At 39.1% G+C, this 27,669-nt stretch overlaps 1 protein-coding gene across 1 annotated transcript; it reads left to right on the plus strand.

Moving 5' to 3' along the window:
- On the plus strand, positions 1-27,514 carry pip4p1a (phosphatidylinositol-4,5-bisphosphate 4-phosphatase 1a). The gene is made up of 7 exons (XM_005918069.3): positions 1-253; positions 1,165-1,358; positions 10,225-10,331; positions 12,726-12,831; positions 19,157-19,209; positions 21,188-21,278; positions 24,676-27,514. The coding sequence occupies exons 1-7, from the start codon at positions 136-138 to the stop codon at positions 24,817-24,819; spliced, it is 813 nt and encodes a 270-aa protein (XP_005918131.1). The 5' UTR covers positions 1-135; the 3' UTR covers positions 24,820-27,514.
- The last annotated feature ends 155 nt before the right edge of the window (positions 27,515-27,669 follow it).

The raw sequence follows: 27,669 nt of genomic DNA on the forward strand, positions 1-27,669 counted from the left end.
TACCGCAGCAGCGGTCGTAGTGGTGGTGGTGTGATCATGTGACGCCTGCATTTCCGACACAACAATACAACACCGTATCGGTCTGCAATCTCTCTCCGCTTTCTCCCCCCCTAATCCCCACGCCTCGCTCTCGGTATGGCGGACGGCGAGAGGTCCCCGTTATTATCAGATCTGGGCGATGGTGCTCTCGGCAGCGGTAACGGCGGGTTGTCCCCCGGTGCGGGACCGTACGGTGTGCCCAACAAACCACCGAGTGAGTATCCATGGTGCTCTCTCCTCCACCCTCAGTTAGCTTAGCTTTTATTAGCCTCTTCTTCTAGCTCAGCCATCACAACAAGAAGGGGTCACCCTAGTGTGATTGTGTTTGGTCAGTATGTGGTGTAAAGCTACAAAGCTACAAAGCATTTACTGTTTGAATAAAACCGATAGTTTTAAAATAATGGAAGAAAGCACAGGAGGGAATCAACGCTGTGTTCACTGGCTAACCTAGCTTGACAGCTAGCGCTGCTTAGCACCGGCAAACCATCCGCAAAGCCTCAGTCATGCAGCTCGGTAACGTTATTATCAAATTATATTTCATTTACGGGTTTAACACAAATTAGTGCATATAATTTGGCAGTTTAAGAGAGCCCATTTTCTTCACAAGCTAGATAACTGTTTCTCTGAGCTAGCTAGCATACGAGAAACACCTGATTTGATTGACATGTGAGAAAGCCATTATGGAGGCTGCCGAGGGATTCTGCAAAGGAAAGCGACGACCAATGATCGTTCACCTAGAAAGGGACAAATGTGCCTGAATAGATCAACTGAGAAACATGGGCTGCTTGCAGTAAAAGTAAAGCTGCATGCTGCATATGACTTCTAGATGGAACTGAGCCATTTACTCACACACTGTGAGTAAATGGCTTTCACAAATACCTTTCACAAATGTCTTTCACAAATACCCAGCCTCATTTGTTAAAGCTCAGCCCGCTCAGCATTCCAGGAGTGTTTTTCTTCTAAAGCTCCTTTCTGCTGAACTCCAGACCAAATCTTATTATCTTGTTTATCATAACAGAGTATTTGTCATGGGAATTGAGGCTTTTTCCAGCTCACTGCACAACTCTTATGACTGTGTCCCTTCACTAGTCCTTACTACTGTTGTATTTTTCCCCTTGCCTTCAGGTTTCCCTCCATTCCCCAGTCCCACGCAGCCATCGGTGCTCCTAGGGGAGGACCCTCCGCCCTATTCCCCTCTCACCTCACCAGAGAGTGGCAGTGCCCCTGTTATCAGCTGCAGGGTGTGTCAGAGCCTCATCTCTGTGGAGGGCAAGATTCACCAGCACGTGGTGAAGTGTGGGGTTTGCAATGAAGCTACGGTAGGTTGGTTTCCAGAGGAATCTGTAGACCCAGGTGTAAAGCCCGTTGGCTACTTCAGGTTACATTATGTCAGCTCAAAGGAATAGAAGATACAATTTGTTGATCTGAATGATGGCTGCAGAAACAAAGATATTTGTTTTACATTTTGTGACCATAGACCTTTGTCCAGATGGAAGAAGGTGAACCCCAGTATGAATCAAACAATTTCAACATGAATTAAGTTGGCTTTTTTCCCCCCATTTTTGGATCTGAAAATGAGGGATTGTATTTTGTTTTGTTTGTTTTATGTTTTTTGTTTGTTTGTTTTTTTAGCACAAATTACAACTGTTCCTGTACTAGCCCAGCATCTAGCTGTTTGTAATTGAATTGTTAGTATAAACAGTTTTAACACATATAAAAAAGATTTAGGACAACAGAAGAACATAGAAAAGAACACGTCTTATTTAGTATAACGTGAGGTTCATTTTGTAAAATTAGAAAAACGTTTTGAGTATTATGAGTAGGGCATAAATACCTTGTGACTTACAAGGAGCTACTGTGTGTGCAGTATCTTTAGGTACTGAGCACCTTCACACCAGAGCCTCCAGTATGTTAATGCGCAAACCAATGTGTGATGTAGGGAAGGTATGAGCAAAATTTTTGTTTTGTGGTATTTTTAAGATTATAGTGGTTCAATAGTACATCTCAGTATTATTAGAAGTTGTAGTTGTAGTATTATTAATATATTGGTGTAACTGAGCCTTTATATACGCTTACAGTGGCCCATTCTCCTCCAGGAGTATATAAAGTATAAAACACTTAAAAAGAAAGAAAACATAATTAAAATGAAACCACACGACCAAAACGGTAAATAATCCGCTCTTAAGCTCTGTTAACAAACGTTAAATGTACAACACAGGGATATAATGCCAGTCTTCAGCAGGGTGTCTGTTCTGCTTTTCAGTTCATTTGTTATAACACAGTTGTGACAGTTCCGACCTTCACTAGTCAAACATTCCTATATCCATATCTTGTGAGATGTAAACGGTTAGCATTTAAGCCCACGTGACACCCAAAAGACTCATGCACCACTACTGCAAGGCCAAAGAGAGTTTCAGAGGGGCATGAGAGCAGTAATCCCGCTTTATTTTTTCAGCTGTTTCTAAACAAAATCAGCAAATGGGTCTTTAGCATTAATGTTTCTACAGAAGAGCTGTGAAGGAATCTCCATTTAGAGTTATTATTTATGTCTCCAGGAATAACCCCTGCTAGTCTTTAGTAACATGAGATCCTAGAATCACATGACTATAGATATGTCTGGAGGCTGTTTGAGCCGTACCCTGAGTGAAAATCCAGCACAGAAACAATCAGGTTCAGAAATCAAGCCAAAATTCATATTTTAACTTTTTAAACTGAAATACTGTAAACACAGTCCTTCATCCTCCATCAGTCTTGAATATATTAACAGAGCTCCTCCCAGCTGTTAATAGACTGTTATGCTACCTGGCTGGCTAACATTACCCAGAATGCTGTTCAGCTGTATAAGTTTGTAAACTGTTAGTGTTATAAATAGTTTATGTTTCTGTCAGAAGTATGTTTATATACATTTAATATAGGTAACCTATCAATATGTTCCATGCATTTAATGTACAGACTAACACACACATGTGTATATATGTGTGTGTATGTATGTATATATGTGTATGTATGTATATATGTGTATGTATATATGTGTATAGATAGATAGATAGATAGATAGATAGATAGGGCAAGACAAAATGTAAATAATGTTGCGGTCTTTAAAATAAAGCGATATACTGCCCAGCTACAATTACAAAACATGTGTTGTGACCACATCGCCAAATTTGGTGTTGTCACCCTTTATGTTAATATAAGGTGGATGTAATCTTCCCCTTTTTTGCTCAGAGCCATCAAAAAATTTAAAAGCATTTTTTTTTTCAGAATCAACATCCTCATTACTCTGGATAATCCCCAGAGTTTGCTGTGAGGTCACTAATGGTTCCTATAATCCTTGTGAAAATACTGTAATGAAACACTTTTCAGCCTACTGTGCATAGCAATCACACACCATTAAACATTTATAAATTACATCATAATTTTTTTTTTTTTTTTTTTGTTTCCCAATCGCCACGCGTCAAGTTAGATTTGCAGGAAATCAGCTGAGTAGTCTCAGGGTTTGAAAACACAGTTGCTTTTCCAGGGCTCATCTGGTGCAAACTAGTTTGTCCTAAACTTAATTTGATTGTTTTGGGCAGGAGAGTGCAATCTCATTTGAACTCATTTCTCTCCTCGCTTCCTCTCTTCAAGTGTTAGGGCCCCATTATACCTGCTGTCCGGTGTCTGGCGAACGGCAACATATGACATTGCCGTTTTAATGATAAAATGGCAATGTCAGATTCACAGAAAAAACCCCAAACACTGGAATTTCTGCTCTTGTACCAGCACTGATGTGGAGGTGTTGTCTGAGTGGCAACACCTGTTGTTCAGGTGAATAATGCAACAGGTACCTGTACTATAATGATGAGCATAAATGGATGTGACTGTTATTAAGCCACTGGTGGCATGCAAGGTGACCAATGTAGTGGGTATAGTGGTTCCTTTGGTGCCTCTCAGAGAAAGATGTCCGATACGAGGAGGGGAGGAAGGGGCAAGTCAGGCAAAAAGCATTTAAACAACGTGTGACATCCTCACTTTCAAAATGTTATTTTAGAGGGAATTCAGCTAAGTATCACATGACTCAGCTGAAATCCGCTATGCATATTTTTATGTTTTTTGTTTTAAATGTGTCATCTCAGCTGTCAAATAAGTCATTGCACAATGACAAGAATGTAAATGTTTCACTTATCTTTGTTTATTTTTCACATACAACATTGGTGAATAACAGAAATACCAGAAAGTAACCCCTGCTATTCAAGTTGTGTGTCACAGCTGTTTAATATATTGCAAGTTAAATATACTTTGGCATGCGATATAGCTCTACATCTTCAGTTATAGCTACCTATGTCAAGCCTCCTCTTCTTTCTTCTATGTCCTGCAGTTGCATGTTAGGAATTGAGTCATCCGGGATGACACAGTGAGATTGATTTCTAGGTCAAAGGCTAAATGACTGTGGAGATGAAGGGGCAAAAATAAAAGAAATAAGAAAAATCAAATCATGATGAGACTTGCTTGCAGATTTGTACAGTTTCACATTAGCAATCCAATAGGTGTTTATAGGATATATGTCTCTAATACTCATAAATTTAGCAAATTATTAGAAATAATTTATTGATTAGCACTTAGTTCCAGTAGAGCAGGGCCGCATCCATTTAAAAAATAAATAAATAAATAAAATTGACATTGAATTGAGTTCCACTTATTCATGTGGGCCTCCACAGCAGGCCCAGTGTCTCATAGACCGGGGCGACCGTGGCTCAGGGGGTTGGGAATCGCATCTGTAACCGGAAGGTTGCCGGTTCGATCCTTGGGCTCTCTGTCCTGGTCGTTGTGTCCTTGGGCAAGACACTTTACCCTACCGCCTACTGGTGTTGGCCAGAGGGGCCGATGGCGCGATATGGCAGCCTCGCTTCTGTCAGTCTGCCCCAGGGCAGCTGTGGCTACAACTGTAGCTGCCTCCACCAGTGTATGAATGTGAGAGTGAATGAATAGTGGTATTGTAAAGCGCTTTGGGTGCCTTGAAAAGCGCTATATAAATCCAATCCATTATTATTATTATTATTATAGAGCCCATTGGGATAATAATTGCCTAGACGGCCGATCAGTCTATTGCTATCAGTGTATATGTTATCCTGTATGACAAACTTTTAAACTGAATGTAAGGGGCAAAAAAAGAGGTTTGGAGTTGATCATAAGTGGTTTCATTACAGTTTGTTTAGCAGAGCGCATTGCAACACCACTGTTTATAATACATATTACCAATACTGTTGCTAAAAATAAAAACGGACAGATTATAGAGGGATTAATGATAAATAAAACGTTCACAGCTCTCTCTCTAGTTATGTACAATAACTTTTAAAAGTTTTAACTGTTATTTCAGCTGCTGTTCCCTCTGCTAATCATAACTGAACTTCAGTAGGACTGCATAGACTGGGATATCATTTTTTTAAACCACAATGTTTTTGTAATGTAGAGGCAGAAACATAGGAAAAGCTTTTTACTAGCTTCATCCTCTTCAAGTAATTTTTCCACTCTTTACTTTTGCATTTCCCTTTATTTGTGGTCCATTGCATCATATTCTCTTGACATAAAATTTTCCCTGTTGAGCATAGCATAAGTAACAAAAGCTGCCCTTGACCCATGAGGACCGCTTTGGATGAAAGGCAGGCTTTAGAGTAAATGTCTGCTCTTCATTGTTGACTTTAGTAAATAAGAAAAACTCAAAAATGTTTGACGTAGTCCCAGTATATGGAATGGTGGGACAACAATTAAAAATGCTGGAAGACACCTGGTCACCTTCGTTTGCTCACAGCAGATTTTAGTGGTGTCTTAATGACAAGTTGGAAACTGGCTTGGGAATTGCATTGCTGGAGTGTTGATTAACAGCAACCTCATCACTTAACCTTCTACATGTGTATGCGTGTGTATTATAGAGATGCACAACTAGTCGTTTAACAGTTGCTGCCCTAGCTGGTCATCAGCAGATATTTAGTTGGTTAAAGTAATTATTCTTATTTTAATCGTGCACAATAGCAGTTACCTGTTGGTTTTAAAATCTTATGATACCCTCCCCCACAAGCCCACACAGATTGCCTTTTCACTCTCTTATTTAATGCATGCATGTGGCGCCTTTAATATTAACCAAACTCTGCTAGCTAATCTGATATTGTGTGTTGTATGCTGTTATATAGACACCTGTCAATTAAACAGCATGATTATTGAACAATCTGACTACAAATGGCTATTAAATACACACACTTGGCTGTAAGATTCTAGGTGATTACTTTTTACAAAAATAAACAATTGGTAAATTAGTTGCCGGGAACATCTCTAAAATGTATAAACACGAAGAGTATGGCTGATGAATCTCAATCATTTTTACTTCCAGCAATCATCAGAGGCCTCAAATGACCCATAGTAGTTGAGCTCTAGTTTCCAGCCTTGTTTGGAGTGAATGCTGATGGGAAAATAGAGGTGAGGTACACAATCAAACATTGTGAAAGGCTCAGCAAACAATACTAATAGCTCTAAACGAAGCTTGACATTGTTTAGAAGCCGGTCTAATTATTCTAATGTTGTAATTACACAGGTATCGCAAATAATTTGGCAATAATATAGTGAAGTTCTTCATTTGCTACCACCAGCTAAAGATTGGTCAGGTGTGCAGTAAACAGATGCTCAGCTGCAACTTTAATTAACAAGTTTAACTCGCGGGTTTGACCGTGGAAGAAGATCCCAATGATTGGGTCAATTTGACAGTCGTGCTGATGGTAACACCGTGTGTAATTTGTACAGTTATCGCTGCCAGATTCACAGGTTGATGGGGCTCCACAAGTGTGCTTCACTAGCCATGCAAATCTGTGTGCGCATGGAAGAAGAAATATGAAGTGTGTCCAGATGTACCAATGGGCATAATGAGGAATTTACAGATGGAGGCGACATATGCAGATATGCAGAAATATGTCAGAGGTGTGAGGATATCCTGTTTTCCACCACCTCATGAAACATGCAAAACATTTACACTGATGTCGATCTGAGAGTGCAAACGTGCTTTATTACATACATCAGGGGTTGGCTCAAATCCAAAAGATATGCAGAGGATGATGTCAGACAGCGGTTATTTGTTTTAAGTAAATATGTGTAATTTGCGGGATGTTTATTATCCTTAATTAGACTCATGAATTAGTAAGATTTTGATGTGCAATTTTGCTCATTCCTGTTTTAATTTGACAGCAGGCGTGGGATGGCAATCAGGAACATTAATTGCAAGTAAGCAGTATTAATTGTTATTTTACAGCCTCAGATTTGCATTAAAAAAAATGTTTATTATCGCAGTTAATGGTTATAATCATGATGCAGTCTCTTGGGAGCAGCGATATAGCTCATAGAGCGGAAGAAATGATTATATATGGAGTTGTCACATGCAGCGTTGGATGAGTTGTTGTCTCACCGAAGACAATATTTAGACTGTGGTCAAGGTTAATTTCCTGTAACTGCTCATTATTTTTGCTTAACTGATAGATTATCTTATGGGCTGAATGATAGAAACCTCTGCGACTGTAATATTACACAGTTAAACTGGAACACGAACTTCACCCTTTTTTAATCTCTTATACCGAAACGGATCATTGTAACAGTGAGAATTTAATTACGTTTTTTTTTTTTTTTTTTTTGTAGGAAATAAATATTAAGACTGAAATATCATTTTACCACGGCAACTTTAAAATTGTACAAAATTGGCTAATCCACTGTGTAATGATCACTCCTAATATTAGTTTTCACTTGAGTGGAGAAAAGAACTTCATTCCTCCGGGCATTGTAAGCGGAATTGATAATGGATCTGGAAACGAACAAGGAACACTCTGATCTGGTTAGCCGGGGTTTAATGACGCTGTGGCGAGAACGCAGCACGATGGACACGCGGGATGTTATTTCATTCTGGGTGATGTTGTGTAATATTGTGGTGTTTCCAACATCACTTGGGCAGGTTGCCTATGCATATTAATCGCTGAATAAATATATTTGGCAACTCATTTTAGAATTTTTCTGTTTTTATTTGTTTATTTATTTATTTTATTCCTCCCAAGTGACGAGTTGACAGCCCTCTTGCTCTTATTTTGAAACTTACCATCTTGGGCTTCAGTACTAGGAGGCTGAGCAGGCTGCTGCCCATCTGTTAAGCAGTGACCCTGTTTTATTTTTATTTTTTCCAAGTGTGTGCTATGAAATTGATGAAACATTGCTGTTTGAGCAGACATGAAGGCCACTGTGAGAGGACCATGGCAGATCCGACGATGACATTTCCACAAACATGCTTTTCAGCATCTTTATTCACACTTATCACTCAGTTGCTGTTACAACACAGCTGCAGCTTTATAGCTGCCAGCCTAACATACACAACAACAACGACAGTGGACCCAGCACACTTTTAACCTGGCAGATGCCCTGCAGGTGCGTCCACCTCCCCTGCAGCGGCACCGCCGACCACGCCCCGCCACAGCCACCAAAAATCATTTCATGCATTCTGTTTTATTTTTATTTTTTAATTTGCTGTGTACGCAGCAGCACATGGGGTCATGGTGTGCTGCGCTCCGATATTTGACGACTTCAAAAAATAATCGGTCCCTAATCTCACTGCGCCACATGCGCTTTATTATTATTAGCATCCTTTCCCCACAGCTTTGGCTTACGGGGTAGAGTTGGTCATCTACCAACTGGAACAGGTCGATCGATCTCTGAGTCCTCCACTCTGCATGTTGAAGTGTCCTTGGGCATGCTGAACTTCGAATGATCCCTAGTACAGCCATTGGAGTGTGTGTGGGTATGTTTGTGTGTGAGATTGATAGAAAGCATTCTATGAATATGTGCGTGTGTGATTGGGTGACTAGTTAGCTTTAAGTGCTAAATGGAGTAGAAAGGCATTATATCAGTTCATTTTTGTTCTTCTAGGTACTTTAGCACCACCATCTGGCAATAGAAGTGCATTACATCATACCATTGGGCTGGTAAAAACGAAACAGAAAAAATTAGTTGCAACCCACCTCCCTGCTTACAAGTAATAACTTGACTGGAAAAGCTGTTGATTTTGCTTTTGTTATTATCAGAATATCCATAGACTGTTTAAAGTATGGAAATGATGTGGCGTCTAGGAACATGAAGTGAATGTAAATGGGAAATATGTTATGCCTGCCTTCTTTTACCAGACCACCAGGGGGCAACTCTTCAGGTTGCTAAAAGAAGTTGTGGTTTGGCGCGATATTAATAAAACTGAATCGAAATTGAGTAATATCGTTTATATAGCTTGTGCTTTTGGCCCTTACACAACAAATAAACACTGCCCACTTTCATTGTTGGCCAGTGGTTGTCATCCAAGCTTAAAGCCTGATGATGCTAATGGTCAGCCAATATATCAGTGCATCCTTAACACTGTTAACTGATTTCAGCACGGACTTTAGCACTTCTTGATTCATTGAGAAATATTCTATAGGTTGTACAAGACTGTAGAGATGGATGAACAACAACAACACCCAAAAAAGATTGTGGTTATTTGACACGATTACATGCTTGGGGGGTAAAAATATAGACTTTTTAAACCTTAAAAATTAAAAAATAATAATAATTATTTTTTTCTTACTGAATAGCTTTAAATAAATAAGCTTGAGCGTAACTAGACCTGCCACAGTCTGGCAGAGAGTGAATTTAAACATTTATGGAGAGGCACAAGCAAAAACAAACTCCATTATTGCAAAACTTTATCTTGTTTTAGTTGTCAGCAGAAGCTGAAATTGTAATTGAAATTCAAATGTGATTATTACACCACCTGTATAGTAGTTTTACTATGACAGTCACCGCCATCTATGTCCACTTACAACCAGGTACAAAGCGATGGACCCTGAATTGTTTTTATATGTGGACAAGGCTTTAAACATCAGTCCAAAATCTCCCATAGATGTTCATTTGGTTAGTTGTCTGTTGACTGCACTCTTTAATAGTCTTTTAAACAGTTTCCCATAATAAATCACAACTATCTTCCTTAACCTGCAGCTTCTGTACACTCACGCCAATATCTCCTGGCATACTCCTCTCCCTCGTGTAGTATTGGTTAATTCTCGTCCATCATGAATAATTGGCTTGTTATCTATTCCTATTCGAATGTGTTGTTCTGCGGTCTTATCTCTCCCTCCTGTGTGTTTCTGTCTCCCTCTGCAGCCCATTAAGAATGCCCCAGCAGGAAAGAAGTACGTGCGATGCCCCTGCAACTGTCTGCTCATCTGCAAAGTCACTTCCCAGAGGATTGCCTGTCCCCGACCATATTGGTGAGAAGTTATTTGTGTATGTCTGTGAATGTGTGTGTGTGTGTGCGCACGCCACTGTGAGACTGCAATAACACTGCATCTCTCTGCGAGAGAGAAGTGAAGCAGAGGAAACAAGGTGCAATGGGAGCAGCAGTCCCTCAATTAAGGCTATGCTCCCAGCACAGTTTACATGCAGTGCTCAGCCAGCCGGATGAGGAAATAACAGCCTAATTAGAACAACTGCATCGTGAGTTTCACTTCTGCATGTCATTAGTATTATGAGAGGTGTGTCTGTGTGGATGATACAGTGGATGCATTATGTGTATTTTTTTTTTCTTAAATGTGTATTTGGAGATGTGGGGGTTATGTTGAGATTTAATTGTTATTCTGAACCTCGCAGCAAAGAAAAAAAAATCACAATATTCATTCAGCATCTATCTGCTTTTAATTATGCACCGAATTCCTGCGGAGCAGCTACCAACCAAATGAACACTTAGCAAATTCCTTCATATTATAATCTCAGAGGGCATAATGAGCACAGCAGCCTCTTCAGAACAAAGAAGGGCAAAGTTAACTGGAAAAGTTAGTTTTATGAAAATGTAACTTTTGGGATATGTCTTTTATATTTCTTTTCTTTTTAAAGGTTGCTGAAAGTTCAGATCCAGTTGGTTCTCTCTTGACAGGAAATTACCTAAACACATAAAGAGGGGACTTTTTTCATAGTATGGGACTGTTATAGTAAGAAGCAGATGGCTGATGTCAGTCACTGGAGATGCACAGCTTTGGCATGTCGTCTCAACATCATGCTGCAGCTGCCATGTGTAATTTGTAACAGAAAAGATTTTTGTTTATGCCCAAGGCATAAAATGTGCAAGAGCAACATTTTTTAGATGTTTTTTTTTTTTTTTTAATTTTTAGATTTATGCTGCTATGTAAACAAGCATCAACTGACTGTTACAAAATGTGTTGTCATAAAGATGTGAAACTCAGAGTTAATGTGTCGTTGTAAATGCAGATCATGAAGTGAGGCTCAGGGATAAAAAGGCTTGCATTATCTGGCGTGTGAATGCAGCTGAAGACAAATATTTCTGACATCAGTAATTCTATAGCCATTAATTTCATTTGACATTGTTGTATACATTTTAAACAACGAGTAAATATATTACCTGACCTCATCAGAATGAGAATATGTTGCATATTTAACAATGGCATACAAAATGTAAATGTATTGGCAGGAGAAACAACACAATTTGACATTAATATTTTGCGATTGTTATTTCCACCATATTCTGTTTGGCTCCCTGTTAAATCCAGAATCTAAAATTCTTCTCCTCACATACACAATCTTAAGTATTCAGTCCCCATCTTATCCTAAAGACCTCATTGTTGCATATTATCCTAATGGAGCACTTCGCTCTCAGACTGCAGGCTTACTTGTGGCTCTTATAGTTTTCAAAAGTAGAATGTGAGGCAGAGCCTTCAGTTATCATTCCCCTCTACTATGGAAACAACTCCCAGTTTTCTGTTTGGGAGACAGAGACTTTCTCTACTGTTAAGATTAGGCTTAAAACTTTCCTTTTTGATAAAGCTTATAGTTAGGACTGGACCCTGAATCCTCCCTTAGTTAGGCTGCTGGGGGTCTTCCTATGATAGATTGAGCGGATCTCTTTTCACAGTAGTGTGTTTATATCACTGCTATATGTAATCATGAACAATTATTAAACTCTGGCCCTCTCTGCTGTAGTTTGCCATTTGTCCTGCCTTTCTTGGCACTTTTTCTCTCACTACCCAATCGGATGCAGTGGATTGCTGCCCCTCCTTGAGTCTTGGAAGTTTCATCCTATTAAAAGGGAGTTTTTCCTTCCCGCTGTTGCCAAGTGCTCCCTTGTAGGAGTTGTTCGATTGTTGGAGTTTCTAATATTATATTATTAAGGTTGTGAATAATAAACAAACAAAACTGAATTGTACTGAATGAACTGTTCATATGTCATAGTTTATTGTATTACAGTTTAGCAAAAGACATCCATTAACCTCAAGTAGTAATAAAATATGTTGTGTATGCACATTCCTCTTTGGCCACTTTTCCTGCAGTAAATTACTTTTAGGAGTTTACCTCCAGTATTACTATTTTGCATTCAAACCAGACATGCTGACTAAACCAGACACATCTCAGCCCCGCGGCCTGATCAGTGATTCTGAGCTACTGTAGCCATGTGAGAAAGCTGATTGTAGGAAAGCAGTGTGTGTAGTAATGAGAGGAGTGAATGCTGATGAATTTCATGAGGCTGCAGTCAGCCCTTGAGACGACTGCTCCCAGCATCAGCTTGCATTATTAGCTAGCACTTGCACTGAATAATATCTCGAGTCACTTCTGGTGCGAATGCTGACGTTGTGTGTCTGTCTGTCTCCTTCCAGTAAGAGGATAATAAATCTGGGCCCGGTTCACCCTGGTCCAGCCAGTCCTGATCCCCAGCCAGCTGGAGCCCGCGTCTCCTGTGGACACTGCAGCAACACCTTCCTGGTACCAGCTCTTTGCTTTTTTAAAAAACATCTATTTAATTAGAATAAATGAGAAGCTTTAGGGGAAATAACCACAGGATTTCGAATCATAAAAAGCTCTGCCTTCAAGGTTTTGGGGAATTTGCTCATTTAGATTAAAGCAGTGGTTCTCAAACTATTAGGGAAGTAAAGCAGAATCGAATTAATATATGGGTAGGGTTTAAAAGTCAACTTGAATAATTTTTCATTTTTTTTGATTTAAAAATCTCTGGGATGTGGGAATAAACCTCCTTAAATGGTGTATGCCAGAAAATGTTTGAGAATTACTGATTTAAATGATGGTGGGTTCAAACGTGTCTGTCAGGTATAATGCTGAATCAGCTGTGGATTAGGCTTATTTAAGTTGACTTAAGGTTCAAGGTAACGATGCCCATCTCCCAGTATCTTCAAGACCTGAATTAAGCTTAGACCTTTATTTTAATTCAATGGAGAGCTTGACTAAATAGACAAGGTTAATCTATGTCACAGGTCCAACCTTAGAAGAGGTTTAACCACCTGTAAAACCACAGTGTGCCTTCATACATAGATGTATATGAAAGCACATCTATGTATGAAGGCACACTTATATTAGAAACATTAAAGGAACACAGTCTTCTTTTACTGGCGCCTAAGCTCAGTAGAGGTTCACCTTCAGCTGTGCAGTGGTAGATTTCTGTAGTTACAGGTTTTTATTTGGGTTTTCTATATGAAAGATGACATGAATTATCCTGAATTTTGTTCGAGTCTCTAGTATACGTGCCAGAGAAAGATGTATTGGCACTCCTTAGTGTCCAGTAAGATGTCCAGTAATATATAGTTGTATTACCACAAAATAACAGCCTGAAGTTGGTGCCAAGATGACTCCTTTTTGAGAAGGGCTTGATCTTTTCTTCTTTAACTAAACCTCACTAATTTCTTAAAATGTTATACTACTATTTCAATAAGTAGTTTGGATTAGGATTGAAAGGGAAATCTAATCCTTTGTGCAAAGAAATATAAAACCAGTACATGCGAGATCAGTCTGAGCTCAGCTGTGAAAATTATAGAGTCAGTGAATCGAACTGGCCATGCTCTCCAAGGTGTCCTCGCGTGACACACTTAAGCAGGATTTATGGTCTGTCTGAACTCTGTGTCACTTGGTCAGATACTGTCATACCCCCACCACACACATGCTTTCCTCTTATCTCTAAACAGCAGTGTATTCCTCTTTCTACTTTTCCTTTTTTCATTATTTTTATTTGTGGCACATTTAATACGTACAACTCAATACAGCCCTGTCAGTGTCTCCCTGAAGCTGACACCCTTATCACTGTTTTTAAAAAGATATCACGCCTTTCCCTTCGCTGTGATGGCCAGCCTTTGACTTCATCTTCCTGTGTAGCCATTTGGAACAACAATACATCTTACGAAGCAGTTCAGAGAGACCATAACCTGGCAGTTTGGTGAGGTAATGGTTCAAGTCCCAAAAACTAATCAATAGATTTTTGTTGGGTTTTCTGTTCATCTGCTGTGTGCATACAGTGCTGTGGGTTTTAAGATGTGTAATTCCTAAAATCAAATTATTAGGGTGTCATTAATATTTGCTATAGTTAAAAGAAACATGTTTTGCTTTTCTTAATTCCAGGCTTATATTACAGTGGCGGCTGATCATAGTTTTAAATAATGACGTCAGGGTTTGTACAAGTCAACAGATCAGTCTTCAGACTCCTCTGAATATTCAGTTTCAGACCGTTTTTTTCTGCTGTTGGCTCTGCTATCCTGAGCTCTTCGCTCCACCTTCAACCTTCTGTTTGCAAGGAAAAGGGAGAGGAACAGCTTGTTTCAGACATTGTTAGAGAAACAAAAGATTATTTTGTACTATTAGTCATGCATATTTAATCTGGAGAGTCCACTAATATATAACTATGGAACTAGAAATAAGCACACCAGATCCCCTTTAAAAATATATCTATTGATTATAAATATTAACCTCTGAAGCAGCGTGTAGGAGTTGAAACATCAGTACAATTTGTGTGGTTAATATTCCATATTAAATCAGCTGAATCTTAAAAAAAAGTTTCCCCTCAGATTCAGCTGTTTGAGTTTGTTTTTTGTTTTTTTTGTGCAATAACTTTAGCATATCTAACAAAATCATGCAAAATTTTACTTAATACTCGGAGTATTTTTACAGTTACAGGAGCTCAAGGTTCAGAGGGGAGTGCTGAAATTTAAATTTAAGGCTGAAAAATATATTTAATCTCTACTAAAAACTGCAATCAAATCAATTTTACTCCCACTCCAAGTCTGACAAAAAGATAATTTTTTTATTACCAACTCTGAGCATCAATATTATGAGATACTCATTTTAGTTGGCAGAGTAAATTGGGCCTGTAACTCAGAATATTCATTCATTCATAGTATCAATGTAATATTTCTGCATGGTGTTATTAACTGTGCTAAAGTCATAACCTCTATTTACTGTATTTTTCTTAAAAATACTGTAGATGACCAATGAAAGTCCTGTCACTAAGGAAGGTCCACAGCCACTAAAACACATTTTTGCAGAAGGGATGTGTTACTATGCAGAACAGCTGAATAAAACACTGTCTTTCGGGTGACGCTTTTATCGTCTGCAGCCAAAGCTACAAACCTGTAACGGTTTGAGTAGCCCTGCAAGGTTTTTGTTGTGAAATGTACTGTAGTGAGTGAATTATTGAACATCCAAAAAGCACTACGCCAAGTATATGTTGAATTATTGGTACAGATCAATAACCCTATCAGCTCTCTGCTGATATATTATGGTCATTTTCTGCTAAAGAGAGGAAGGGAAATTCTTCTTGCTGCTCTTTTAACAATCAGTGGGACAGGTAAGGATGGTTTAGATATATGGTGGATGAGAGGAGGTGGGTATACTGGGAGAAGGAGAAGAATAGAATACACCGCCGTTCTCGATTTCTCTGACTATACCCACCTCCGAGGTGAGATGGATGGTGCTGGGCGTTTAGCATTCAGCTGGACCTTTCCTACATGCTTAAAGACAGGGCGGCTGAACAAAAAGTTCAGATCTGTGCCCTGGGTGGCGTTCCAGTTAATCTTTTGTTGCAGATCCTGGTGATAATGTTCTCAGTGTTTCTTTCAAGACAAGAATAATGTACAGCATGCACACAGTGAATTCTGCCCTGCAGGGTTTACAAATGTATCACGGCCCAACGTTGGGAAGAAAGTAACTGTCTGTGTCGTGAGAGAGAACAATTTTTCTTATTTTGCTTTTGTGTAGCAAGCAGCACCTGCTGCCAAGAATTTGGATATTTGGATTGAATATCAGTAGGTGTATTTAGAAAAAAGAAAAAAAAAGGCCTTCAAGACTACTTCATAACTTGTACCTGACATAAAAAGCAAAATATTACCTTATATCAAAATAATCTATTGCACACATGGGCAACAAAGGGCTCAATAGCCACATTTAGCCTGTGAACCATATGAGTCTGGCCCTAGACATTAAAGGGAAACTACTAAAGGGAAAAAAAATTAACAGGAAGTATTTGGTTAATGGGTGTTAAAGTGAATTACTTGGGAGCAAACAAATTTCACATGAATCAATGTTCTAGTCACAATAGAACATGTTTAAACTGAGGAAATGTACCATTTCAAGAACATAATAAGGTCATTTTGAATTTGATGACAGCAACACGTGTCAAACTGTTGTGACAGGTCCATCCGTATTTTCTGCTGGGTAGGATTCCCTCGTCTTCTAACACCTGTAAATACATATACATGTCTTTCCAGATGTGTAAGAACTGATGCATCCCCGTGTCATCAGAAATGCTGGCTTTAGGAAACAGTGCTGATAAAAAGCCACATGGTTCCTCTGCTCTTTAGTCCAGGATCTCACATCCATGTTTTTCATAAACACTTAAAAACTTTGATTCGTGTGACCACACAACAGTTTTCCACTTTGCCTCAGTTCATTTTAAATGAGCGTTGGTCCAGAGAAGCTGGTGGTGTTTCTGGATCATGTTCTCATACAGCTTCTTTGCATGATGGAGCTTTAACCTGCATTAGTGGATGGCACAGTGAACTGTCTTCACAGACGATGATTCCTTGAGGTGTTCCCGAGCCCATGCAGGGAGTTCCGTGACAGAATCATGCCCGAGGGCCAGAAGATCATAGACGTTCAGTATTGATTTTCAGCCTTGTCTCTTGCACACAGAGATTTCTGATGAAACTCTGATGGTTTTATGCACTTCAGGTGATGAGATATTCAAAGTCTTCACAATTTGACATTGACTGAAATTTTTCCACAAGTTTTAGAGGTATTTTTTTTCCCATAGATTACTGAACCTCTAACCACCTTGGCTTTTGAGAAACTGCCCCTCTAATGCTCCTTTTATACCTAATCATGTTACTGACTTGTTGCCAATTAACCTGATTAGTAACAAAATGTTCCTCCAGCTGTTTCCTTGTAGTACCACTTACTTTTCCAGGCTTTTGTTGCCCCGACCCAACTTTTCTGAGACAAGTTGCTACCATTGAGTTTAGAAAGAGCAAAAACTTTTGTGAAATAATATAATTTCTCAGCTTAAATGTTTAATATGTTCTGTAGAATATTGGGATTGTGCAGTATCTTAAGTGGCAGATCATACGCTAGGGGGAGCAGCCTAAAGGAGGAGATGATGTTTCATGTCTTTGTAATAGGAAATTCTTGGTTTTAGAAAAAAGGGCCTTTTTTTCTGCCTACCAAAATTCATCAAGTTTAACATAAATAGTGGTCCTTCTCGCACTTTATCATTGTACCTCCCTGTGGGGGGGAAGAAAAAGAAAGTTGTCTAGCCCTGATTTAACATGTTATTGGAATTAAAGCAATGATTTATGAACCAAGCCTAATTTTTATGTTCTCATTTATTACTTTATGTGACTGAAAGTTACATATTTCTCTGCAAGAAGGAAATTGCAGGACTTTAAAGACAATTAAGCTGCATGTAGAGGAGCACGATTGTAGCAAAAATTATAATCCTGATTATTTTTTCATTATTTAACATGTTAACTTTCCTTTTGAAACATCACACGTTTGTTGAATTCAAGTGTCAAATTCCCACATTACATTGTCAGGTAAAGCTCATTTTTACTTTAAATGAGCTGGGTGCACTGTTACATCAGGAGCATTTTGTTTTGTCCAAGCACTATCGATATATTAACATGACGTTACATTAACATATATCTGAGCTCTTCACACCCCAGCAGAGCCTTATGTGGTGTTTATGATTGATGTGACTTGAAGAGAGACGAGGAGTTCTTTGCTCCTTGCAGCTGATATCCATATGATTGAGAGACGTTAACGACAAATGTTCCTGTCAGAAGAAAGAAAGTCCTCTTCATTTACATTACATTTGCATGTTTTTTATGCTTTGTATAAAAACTTTTTTTTTTTCTGTAGAAGGAGGGTTTCATTACTCAAGCTTAAAATTTTGGTAAAATGTCAAATGGTCAGACCTCTGTAAAGTCAATTAAAACTGACTTTGACTCACCTGTGTGTGCCAAAAGCCAATTTTGAGCCAGGAAAACTCAACATTTATTTAAAAAACAAAAAGAAAGTTACCCTGGGGCTGGTCAATTATAGCAGCGATATAGTATTGAGGTCCTGATAAAACACAATGCCTTCTTTTAACTTTAAAGAAAAAATTTATTTCTGATTTTAATCAAAGTCGTTCTTCCTGTCATCCTGGATAAACTCACCTCAGACTGAGTTTGGAGAGACGCGCTAAAGAAAAGACAAAAAATGTCGGCCACAAAAAGAATGCAGAAACATCGTGTTTTCATCTGGATAATTTATGCTGATAGTCATTGGAAGACATCATTGTATTTGAATTCTGATTATTTGGAAGAGTGTTATTTTACTGCAGTGTTTCAGTTGCAGGCCCTTTACACTTTCTCACTCCCTTCAGTATCCCATCCTGATGATAAAAATCTTCTGACCAGCCCAAATGGATGGGGGGAAAAAAACAAATCTATCTGCTGTTAGCACTTTATAAACAAACTGTGTAGGACTTCTCTCCAACACCTGCTCACATTTGCTTATCAATCTGCTGCACAGCTATACTTATTTAATTTTTACCTGGTGCTACATTTATTTTTATTTTTCTGAGTGAAGTCAAAGGCAAACTTTTGTGCCTGTTTCATTATAAACCTAACAGAAGCAGAATCACTAGTTTGTCTGTTAGAGGTCAAAAAGAGAATTAATGTGAGTGTAAGTGTGTCGCCACCATAACTGCTAAGTTGGCAAACGTTTTTAGCTGAAGCCGAAGCTCACATCTTTCTCTTTGTAATTTCAGTGGACAGAGTTCACAGATCGGACGCTGGCCAGGTGCCCACACTGCAGGAAAGTGTAAGTAGCTATAAGCAAATCATCCATTACACCACTCTCCTCTCACCGTACGCAATTTTTGCTTTTACACCGTTTGGCATTAAGCTGTAAGGTTTTACTCAGACACAGTAACAAAAAGGTAATAAGCAGTGACTTCAGGGACACTTTAATTAAATCTCTTACTTCCCGTTTCCTCACAGACCTCAATTAGTGTTAAATGTCATGAGGCTTCTGATCTGTCACATTGTATGTCCATATATGTTTAGTACCTCAGGTTACAGATTACTGCATCACTGTCTGCATGAGCTTCTTAACGTGGTGAGAAATGGATGCAGGATTCTAGTATCTATTGCAATTGCATGATAAATTTGAAATAATATAGGATGCGGTTAAATACATGTTATTGATTATACGTTTAAAAAAAAGATAAACTGAATAATCAGAACGGATATACAAAGCAAATAGCTGCCTTTTGTTCTGGTACTGAAGAGACGTGCCAGTATGTCAGCTGTCTTGCAGTGCACAGGTGTGCAGGTGCAGTTTTTGTGAACAGATTTAGTCACAAGACTGTCATTTGTCAACACAAAAGCATCTACAGAACCTGCATTCAGTCTGGACAGGTGCGTTTCTGCAGGTTAAAAATGAAGAATATAGAAATGCAAACTAAAATTAAGCTACCAAAAGTAGTTATTGTAATTGTTTTTATAATGTATTTTAACATGACACAAAAGGAAATATTCTGGTGGAAAAAAACAAACCCAAAAAACCAACACACACAGTTAATGATGGCTGAATTATATTTAGCTGCTCCAGTTTCGGGGTGATATTGTTCACGCTGCTGTCACGCTGTTGAACCTGACTGGAAAACCTGAATGTGACAAAGGTAGCAGCGTTGTCTCAAACCAAACATGGCAAATGATTCAAGGTTGTTGCTCTAGCAGCCACAGTTTGCATGCATTCATAACTTGTTGAGGCACTGTCCACACGCCCAATACTAAATCCTTTAATACTGAGGAAAATTTTAACACACATAAACAGCAAACACATGTAATTTTAATGCCAACGTACTGGCTGAAAATTATGCAGTGGCCCCTCCCCGTCTGCCGCTTGGGCACGATGGCAGCCATGGAGGGTGACAAGTGTTCTACATTTTGCATAATCTGGGTACTTGTAGTGTACTGCATGCAGTCTATTTGTGAGGGTGAACACACTAGTTGTACAAACCTGCCAACATGAGGTTTGAACATCTGCATGTTTTCACAAAAGTGCATTTTCTTAAGTAAATAAACTCAAAGGGAGGTCAGTGATGTGTGAGTTAAGTAATATTGAATATTACTGTAGTATCTCTGCACACTGGTCACGCAGCCAGCTGCACAGACAGCCTGGTGTTATTTGGCCAGCTCAGAGATGGAAAATTAATTTCACTGTCCTACCTTCCTAATTCAATATGGCAGGAAAGAGGCGTTGTTTGTGTTTCTAACATTTTGTTTATAAAAAGCTGGAATCGGTGAATATCTTTGTTACTTCATCGAGGTCTGAAACTCCCTGTTTCATGTGGCACATGTGGCTCTAACTACCATTTATTTGGTGTGTTTTAAAAGTCTTTTTTCCCCTGTTCCTTCACAGTAAGGAGGGCTTAAGTGCAATTGTATTCTAAGTAAAATTGTATGCACTCTGTGGGTAGTGTATGTAGAGTTTTACTGAGAGGCTGGACATTGTGGCAACTTGGGTAGTTTTAGATAAACACAAAACGGTACTGATGCAGATATTATTCCTAATAAGTTTAAGGGTCATGCAAATTACTGGAGTTCCTTGGGAAAAACTGGAGATATTAAAATAAAGAGGACAGCAGTTATGAGTAAGGAAAAGACAGGAAGCACTTGATATAGTTAATGGCTGAACTTCTCACACTATGAGTCTGAACAGAAAAATACATAAACCTGCAGGGTTTTTTGCTGCATTTAAATAAGCAATATTAATTTCTATCTCTCCTCTACAGGTCTTCAATTGGTCAGAGGTATCCACGGAGGCGGAGCTTGTGGTGTTTTCTACTCTGCTTGCTATTCAGCATTTCAACCGCCGGATTGATGGTGAGCACACGCCGCCCAACGCCAGTCTGACACCCACATGAGTCAAGGAGCTGTTGTTCAGTATTAAAAAAGAGATTATGAATAGCTGTCTGCCGGGCATTTATCTTTTTAGAAAATGGTTCTCATGTCCTTCCTGTTTTGTTTTATGAAGCGAAAAGTCCACAATTATAGATAAAACAAAGGTAGCAGGGAGAAGCAACATGATTGCTATCTTTTCTTTTGTCGTCGCTTGTTTAACATGGAAGGTTGGCGCCTCGCGGCTGCTCTGCAGACACGGTGTGACAGGCCTCTATTTGTCATTGAGAAAAAGCACAAACACAACCTGCTTTAACTGTAAGCTGTGTCAGGCTGCGACGCTGCCTTCAACACCCACAGAATAACAAAACAGAACATTTGTGCTGAGTTCTGATCTCCTGCTTTGCCTCGTCGCTTCTTGTTCTCTCAGTTTGACGTGTGCAAAAATCCATCAGAGCTCACGGTGCTTTTTAGAATTTCTGTTGTTGCCTGCATTTAAGTGATTGTAAATAGATGCTGCAGTGGAATATTATCAGAATAATAAAGGAGATAACAGCTGTTTTAGAGAGTCTAGAGTAAATGAGGGATGTAAAAGTCTAACAGTGATGCACAGAAGGGCTAAATGGTCAGGACATTCTGCTTTCTGAACAGCAGAGGGCGCAAGATGAGCATCAAAAGAGGCTGAGCATAAGAGGGTTGCATGCCTGGCAGCTTTAAGAACCGTAATCCAAACATTAAATGTGCTGCATTGAAAGCATTGCGTAATGCTGGTGTTGTGGCAATAAATGTCACGACGTGGAATGAGGTTGTGTTTTATGAAAAGGTGTTTTTAATTATATGAGTGGTGCATGAGCAGCAAGTTTTGACAGTTTAATCTTTAGGGGTGTTTTGCGTCAATAACCTTTTAACAGCAAGAACCAGAGACAAGTAACCGATCAAGCTGACTTTCCAGGCTGAATTTTAATTATGAGTTTTAAACAGAATAGTTAAAGGGAAAAAAGAAGTTAAGATTCAACTCTGTGACGGCTTTGACATCCTGGATTTTGTCTTGAGAGTTGCCTGTTAAACTGTAAAAACCCCCTTGAGAACGACATGAATGATTAAACGTTCACACATCGTTTATAGAAGAAGAAAGATGAAGCTTGAAAGCATATTGATGTCTTTTGGCCTGCTTCAACTGTTAAGATTACCTCATGATTTCTATTTTTATCAAGCTTTTTTGGATTTCTGCTTCTGGCCTTGAACATTTGGAAGCATAATAGTGTATTATAGATGGTAATATTAAGTTTAGATATTCTTGACAACAGAAACGCCTCTAAATCCTTTTTCTTTTCCTGCTTCTTTTAATACCCATGTGAATTTTGCTTGAGTGTTTTGACTTTGAAAAGGGAATTTATATTTCTGTACTCCCAGAAAATCCCTGTGGGTTTTCTCAAAGTCACTTTTGCCATCTTCATTAAATAATTTTCTTCTGAGCAGCTGCACACTTAATACTTGATGGCAAAGCTGTTTTCTCTCTTATCTCTCAGTCACTCCTACGTATTGAATATTAGCTTCTGCTTGAAAAATTGTGGGAAAAAAACCTGTCACTGCATTAGTGTGGTGCTGGTGAATTAATCACTAAGTGTGGATATGGGGCTAAATGTTAACTGGTCTTTGTTTTTCTGTCCTTGAGAGGAGAAATTGTGTTGCTGCCAAGTCAGTTTAAAAGCTGAAAATCTGATCGTTTTAGTTTGGGCTGCCTTGAAATTTCATTTAAATGTATGATATTTTTCTTAGTTTATAAATCCAGCGCAGTTCTTTTCTTTACACATCTGTAAAGTCACCCTCTTCTCTTCATCTTCCCTTGTTGAATGGCGGTTTCCCTCGCAAGACAGACTACACAGTCTAACCTAATCTAAAGCCCAGTCTATACTACTTTGCTGAGTACTCGCTGCAGTGGGCGACCTGCTTGTTTACATTTGTCCTTGTCCACTGGTGTGTCTGCATCACTCTGCCATCACGAGTAAAACTAAAGCTGTCTATCTTGGTCTTACAGACAGTAAATCTTGAGCAGCTGCTTTTATGGAAACGCAGGGTAGCGAGGAAGCTTGAGAACAGACTGTGATGTGTGCACACATTTTCAGAGCTATGGAAACAAGAAAAGTGGCACATGTCTACACTGACAGACTACTATCTATTCCATTATCATAATTATCAGTTACAGGCCCATTATATTTTATTTGAAAGCAGCTTCCTTGTGCTAATGAATATAGTATGAAAAAGACCTGTTAAACCGGACTGCGATGCAGTTTAATGCAGGATCATAATTCAGGCATAACTCGAGAGACTTTTAAAACGTAGGTATTTTTGTTTTTGCTTTTTGTTTGATTTATACTCAGAGTTCAAGAAAATCCACTTTTAAAGACATTTCTTAAGGTTAAATAAATGTTATTGATTTAAAGGAGTAATCTTGTTTTTGGTGTAGTTTCGTTTTTATACCATCGATTCAAAATAACAGTCCTACCAAAGTGCTTTATATTGGAAGATAAAAATACTACAATATTAGTAAGTAAAAAAACAACAACCCAAGAGCCAATAATAATAATAATTGCTGATGATTAAACACAGTGGTGTATAAACACAGAGCAGAAAGGAAATCTCAGGAAGGCGATTGTGTTTATGTAGATGGAGCATTTCTGTGAAACATTACATCACTCATCCAAGTGTCTTCTTCAGTATGACTTGCTTTTGAGGGATTTGTTTTGTTGTTGTTGTTGTTTTTCATCAACCTATTGGCAGATTTATGTAAGGATTATTGGACATGATAATCTCTGCAAAGTCGTGGCGGAGATTACTTCATACTTGTGCAGATTACAGCAACAAAACTGATCTGAGGATAAATGCAGGAAACCTATTCAAACGTACCTGCAGCCTAGGCTCCTTCGTTCCCTTACATTTAGGTTGATCGGCGTTTTCTGGCCATCCAAAATTCCATCTGGGTCGCACGTAATCCCAGAACTGGAGTTACAGTCAGTAACTTCAGTTTTTTTAGCAGGACTTTTTTGTTGTGGAGCCACACTTGTTCCCACATGGACACATTTTAACAGTGCATTATAAATATCTTTTGTGTTTAATCACCAATAATAATAGGAGTGACTGTTCCACATGTTTTTGTTTTTATTTTAGGATTTATATAAAATTGGCTTCTTCTCATCCTTTTGTTCTTCTGCATGGCCGTCATACCTGCATTTTCCACCTAAAAAACTAAATAAATAAACAAGCTTCTCCAGCCTTATAAAAAATGCCTGGCTCTGCCACTGCTTACATGTCCCTCTTGAAAGGGCTTTGTGGGGAGCAGATGGATGCCTGAATGCTCCCTCTGCTTGTTGTTTCTCTGCAGGCTGGAACGTGGGTGAAGGCTCAGACCTACAAGGGAATCTACGCCTCGTGGGCCGTGCTGCTGCTCCTGGTTCTCGTCACCCTGGCTCGGGCCTTCTACTGGGCCTGCATGAGGGTCAGCCAGCCCCTGCAGAACTTCACATAAAGCCCCACCACCACCAACACCTCTCCATCATCTGCCGTATCTCTCTTTCCAAACCGCCTGGCCGGAGGAAAGTTGGCTTTAATGAAGAAAAACGAAACAAAACACGATATTTATTTAAATCCCTACTACAGAAAGAAACAGTTCTCCTCCTCCTGTCCCTTTCCCTTTTAGTCCAACGTGTTTCCAGAACTGGATGGTGGCGGCTGCGACTGCTATATATATCTATCGGTAATTATGATGACGCGTATAGCCTAATGTACTGTTTATCTGTTCTAATCTCGTGGCCAGTGTGGGGCTCATTTTAACATTTTTTTTTTTTTAAAAACACAGTTTCTTTTCCTCTTTACCCCTGCGCTGTTTTTCGTCTGCGGCGCATCTGCTGCACTTGCAACTTCTAAGACGAGGGCTTAAAGTTAAGTCTTAGATGTGATTATCGGGCCGCCTTTAGTTTTTTGGGTGGCGGGGGGTACTTGCCCTTTCTAATCCTAATTTGTCATTAGGTTGAGTATTTCAGCATTTAACATTTCCTTTTAAACTGAAAAACAAAAGTCAGATGAAGCTAAGAAATTGATGCCAGTAAGAAGATAGGCGGCTGGAGGGACATCAGCCTCCTTTTGTGAATCTAAAAGATCAAGTAGGTGTTGAAAAGTGTCTGAAAAATTGAATTCAGCAGCGTGTGAAGGTAGGCTATGATGTTTCTGAACTCTGTGTTTATGCTGAATTATCCCCTGGGACTGACTTTGATCCAAAGCAGCTTGAAAGCCTTAAAAGGAGGTGTGATAGAAGGATTCAACACTCGCACGTACGCACGCACGCACGCACGCACACACACAAACATACATACACAGCCACATTAATGCATACCATCACACAACAAAAGCAGGATGCTCTTTTAGAGTTGCACCAGCTCAGAAAGCAGTTTGTCAAAGGCAAACCAGCCTCCGTCTTCAAAGCCAGACCTGGAGACAGATTTCCTCCACACCGGTTTGTTTTTTTCAGCCGGGAAAGAAGTGACACGCGTGAAAGTTGTGGTCCGACAAGAATGTAACCGCATTTGAAAGCTTCTTTTTTCTTGGAGCCAAAATCCAGCCAACAGGTTTGCACCAACTTCTCTGCAGTCAAAATAACATTAACAGCAGAGCTCGACAGAATCCTTCCTCCCCACTTATTCCCGTTTCCAAAAGATACCTGCGTGCGGTTTGCTCATGGTGCATTTTGTACAGCGTGGCTCTCTGAAGTACAGAATACCAAAACAAATAAACCACAAATGGGTACTGACTTTTAGAATACTGATATCTGCCTTGTTGCATCTGCAAAACCCTCAGAGTATATGTGGAGTTTCTTTTAGACGTGTGTTTAGTTGTTGAACCACAGGGACAGGATGTTTGTTTTTTGTTTTTTTTTTAAGTACTGAAATCTGGGCTTATTCTGCAAAAATACAGGACATGAGAGTTTCACAGCTGAGGGTAGAAACCCTTACCACTTCAAGATCTGCATCCAAATGCATCAAGTTTCACATAAGTCACCTTATTTCAACATTAAAAAAACCACGTCGCTTTGCTCTTTTTGTGTTTTGGGACAGTTCAGGATCACTTAACAGTACACACGTCGCTTTTTTGGTCACTGAAGACGGAGGCTGCTACTGGTGAAGTTTCCACATTAAGGCCAGCGGGAGATGTTACGTGGAAAGGTCAGAATAGGTTAGTAACACAAACACACACTATGAATACATTCTCACACAGTGCTAGTCAGTCCGTAACTCGTCTGTGGTTCTGAATCTGAATGCGGTAATAATTCTTTAATGATTTATGTTTTGTTTTTTGATTGTAAATATATTTGTTGTATGATGGAAGTGATTAAACGGATTCTGTTGCACTCTGAGCTTAACACTACTGCTGTGATCGCTGCTCAACTTTTAATTGTTCTGTTTGAGAGGGTTATTTTTGCAGCTCCTTGAATTGTTACATATTTAATGATTTTTACGTTTTTTTTGTTTTTTTTTTTGTGATCAACTACTAACCTAATGAGCCTCTGGACACACGTTCGTGTTCAAAACATAACTATTAACATACCAACAAAACAACACTGAATCACATTCCTGAGCGATGGCATTCCTCTCTCTCTTACTCTTACACACACACACACACACACACACACACACACACACTCAGCACCTTAGCCGGAAGTAAGAAACACTGCATACAGCAAGAATGAAGAGATAAAGTTACCCTGCTAGACTGAACTGAGGTCAATATGGATGCATCATGTTATTTATTATACGCACTGCAAACTAGGATCAACTTAACATTTCAGCTTTTTACAGTTTTACAGTCTTATTTATTGTGAACGACGTGGGGTGTGGAGGAAGGTGATTTCATTTTCTTGCTCCGAGGGCATTTGTTGTTGTTTTTGTTTTATTTCTGTTTGTTTTTTCTTTCTTTTAAAGAACGATCTGCCTGTTTAAAGTTATGGTCGGTGCATTAATTTTTAAGACTGTTGGAAACAAAAAGAAATGAGATAATCGAAGACGGTGCAAGATGACTTGTTTAAAGGACCCTTTTTTGCAGTGGAGTGACTGTGTTTTACCCACGACTGCAAAACAAATTAATCATGTTAACGCCAATAATCAAGAACCTGGCTGATGCTCTTTTCGGAGTTTGTTTACACTCGAATAAAGACATGATGATGTACAAAACTGGAGATGTGAGATCTTTTTATCTACCAACATAAAATTTTCGAATGCCTTTATTCTCTGCTCATGTCTTCCAAACAGATCTGGGGTTTTGAAAAGAGGATTTCACTGCTCGTGCTTCCTGGAATAATCAAACCGTTTATAGCTTAAAAAAATCA

Source organism: Haplochromis burtoni, unplaced genomic scaffold, assembly GCF_018398535.1.
Source record: "Haplochromis burtoni strain Fernald_Lab_line unplaced genomic scaffold, NCSU_Asbu1 Contig_27, whole genome shotgun sequence".
Taxonomy (NCBI): domain Eukaryota; kingdom Metazoa; phylum Chordata; class Actinopteri; order Cichliformes; family Cichlidae; genus Haplochromis; species Haplochromis burtoni.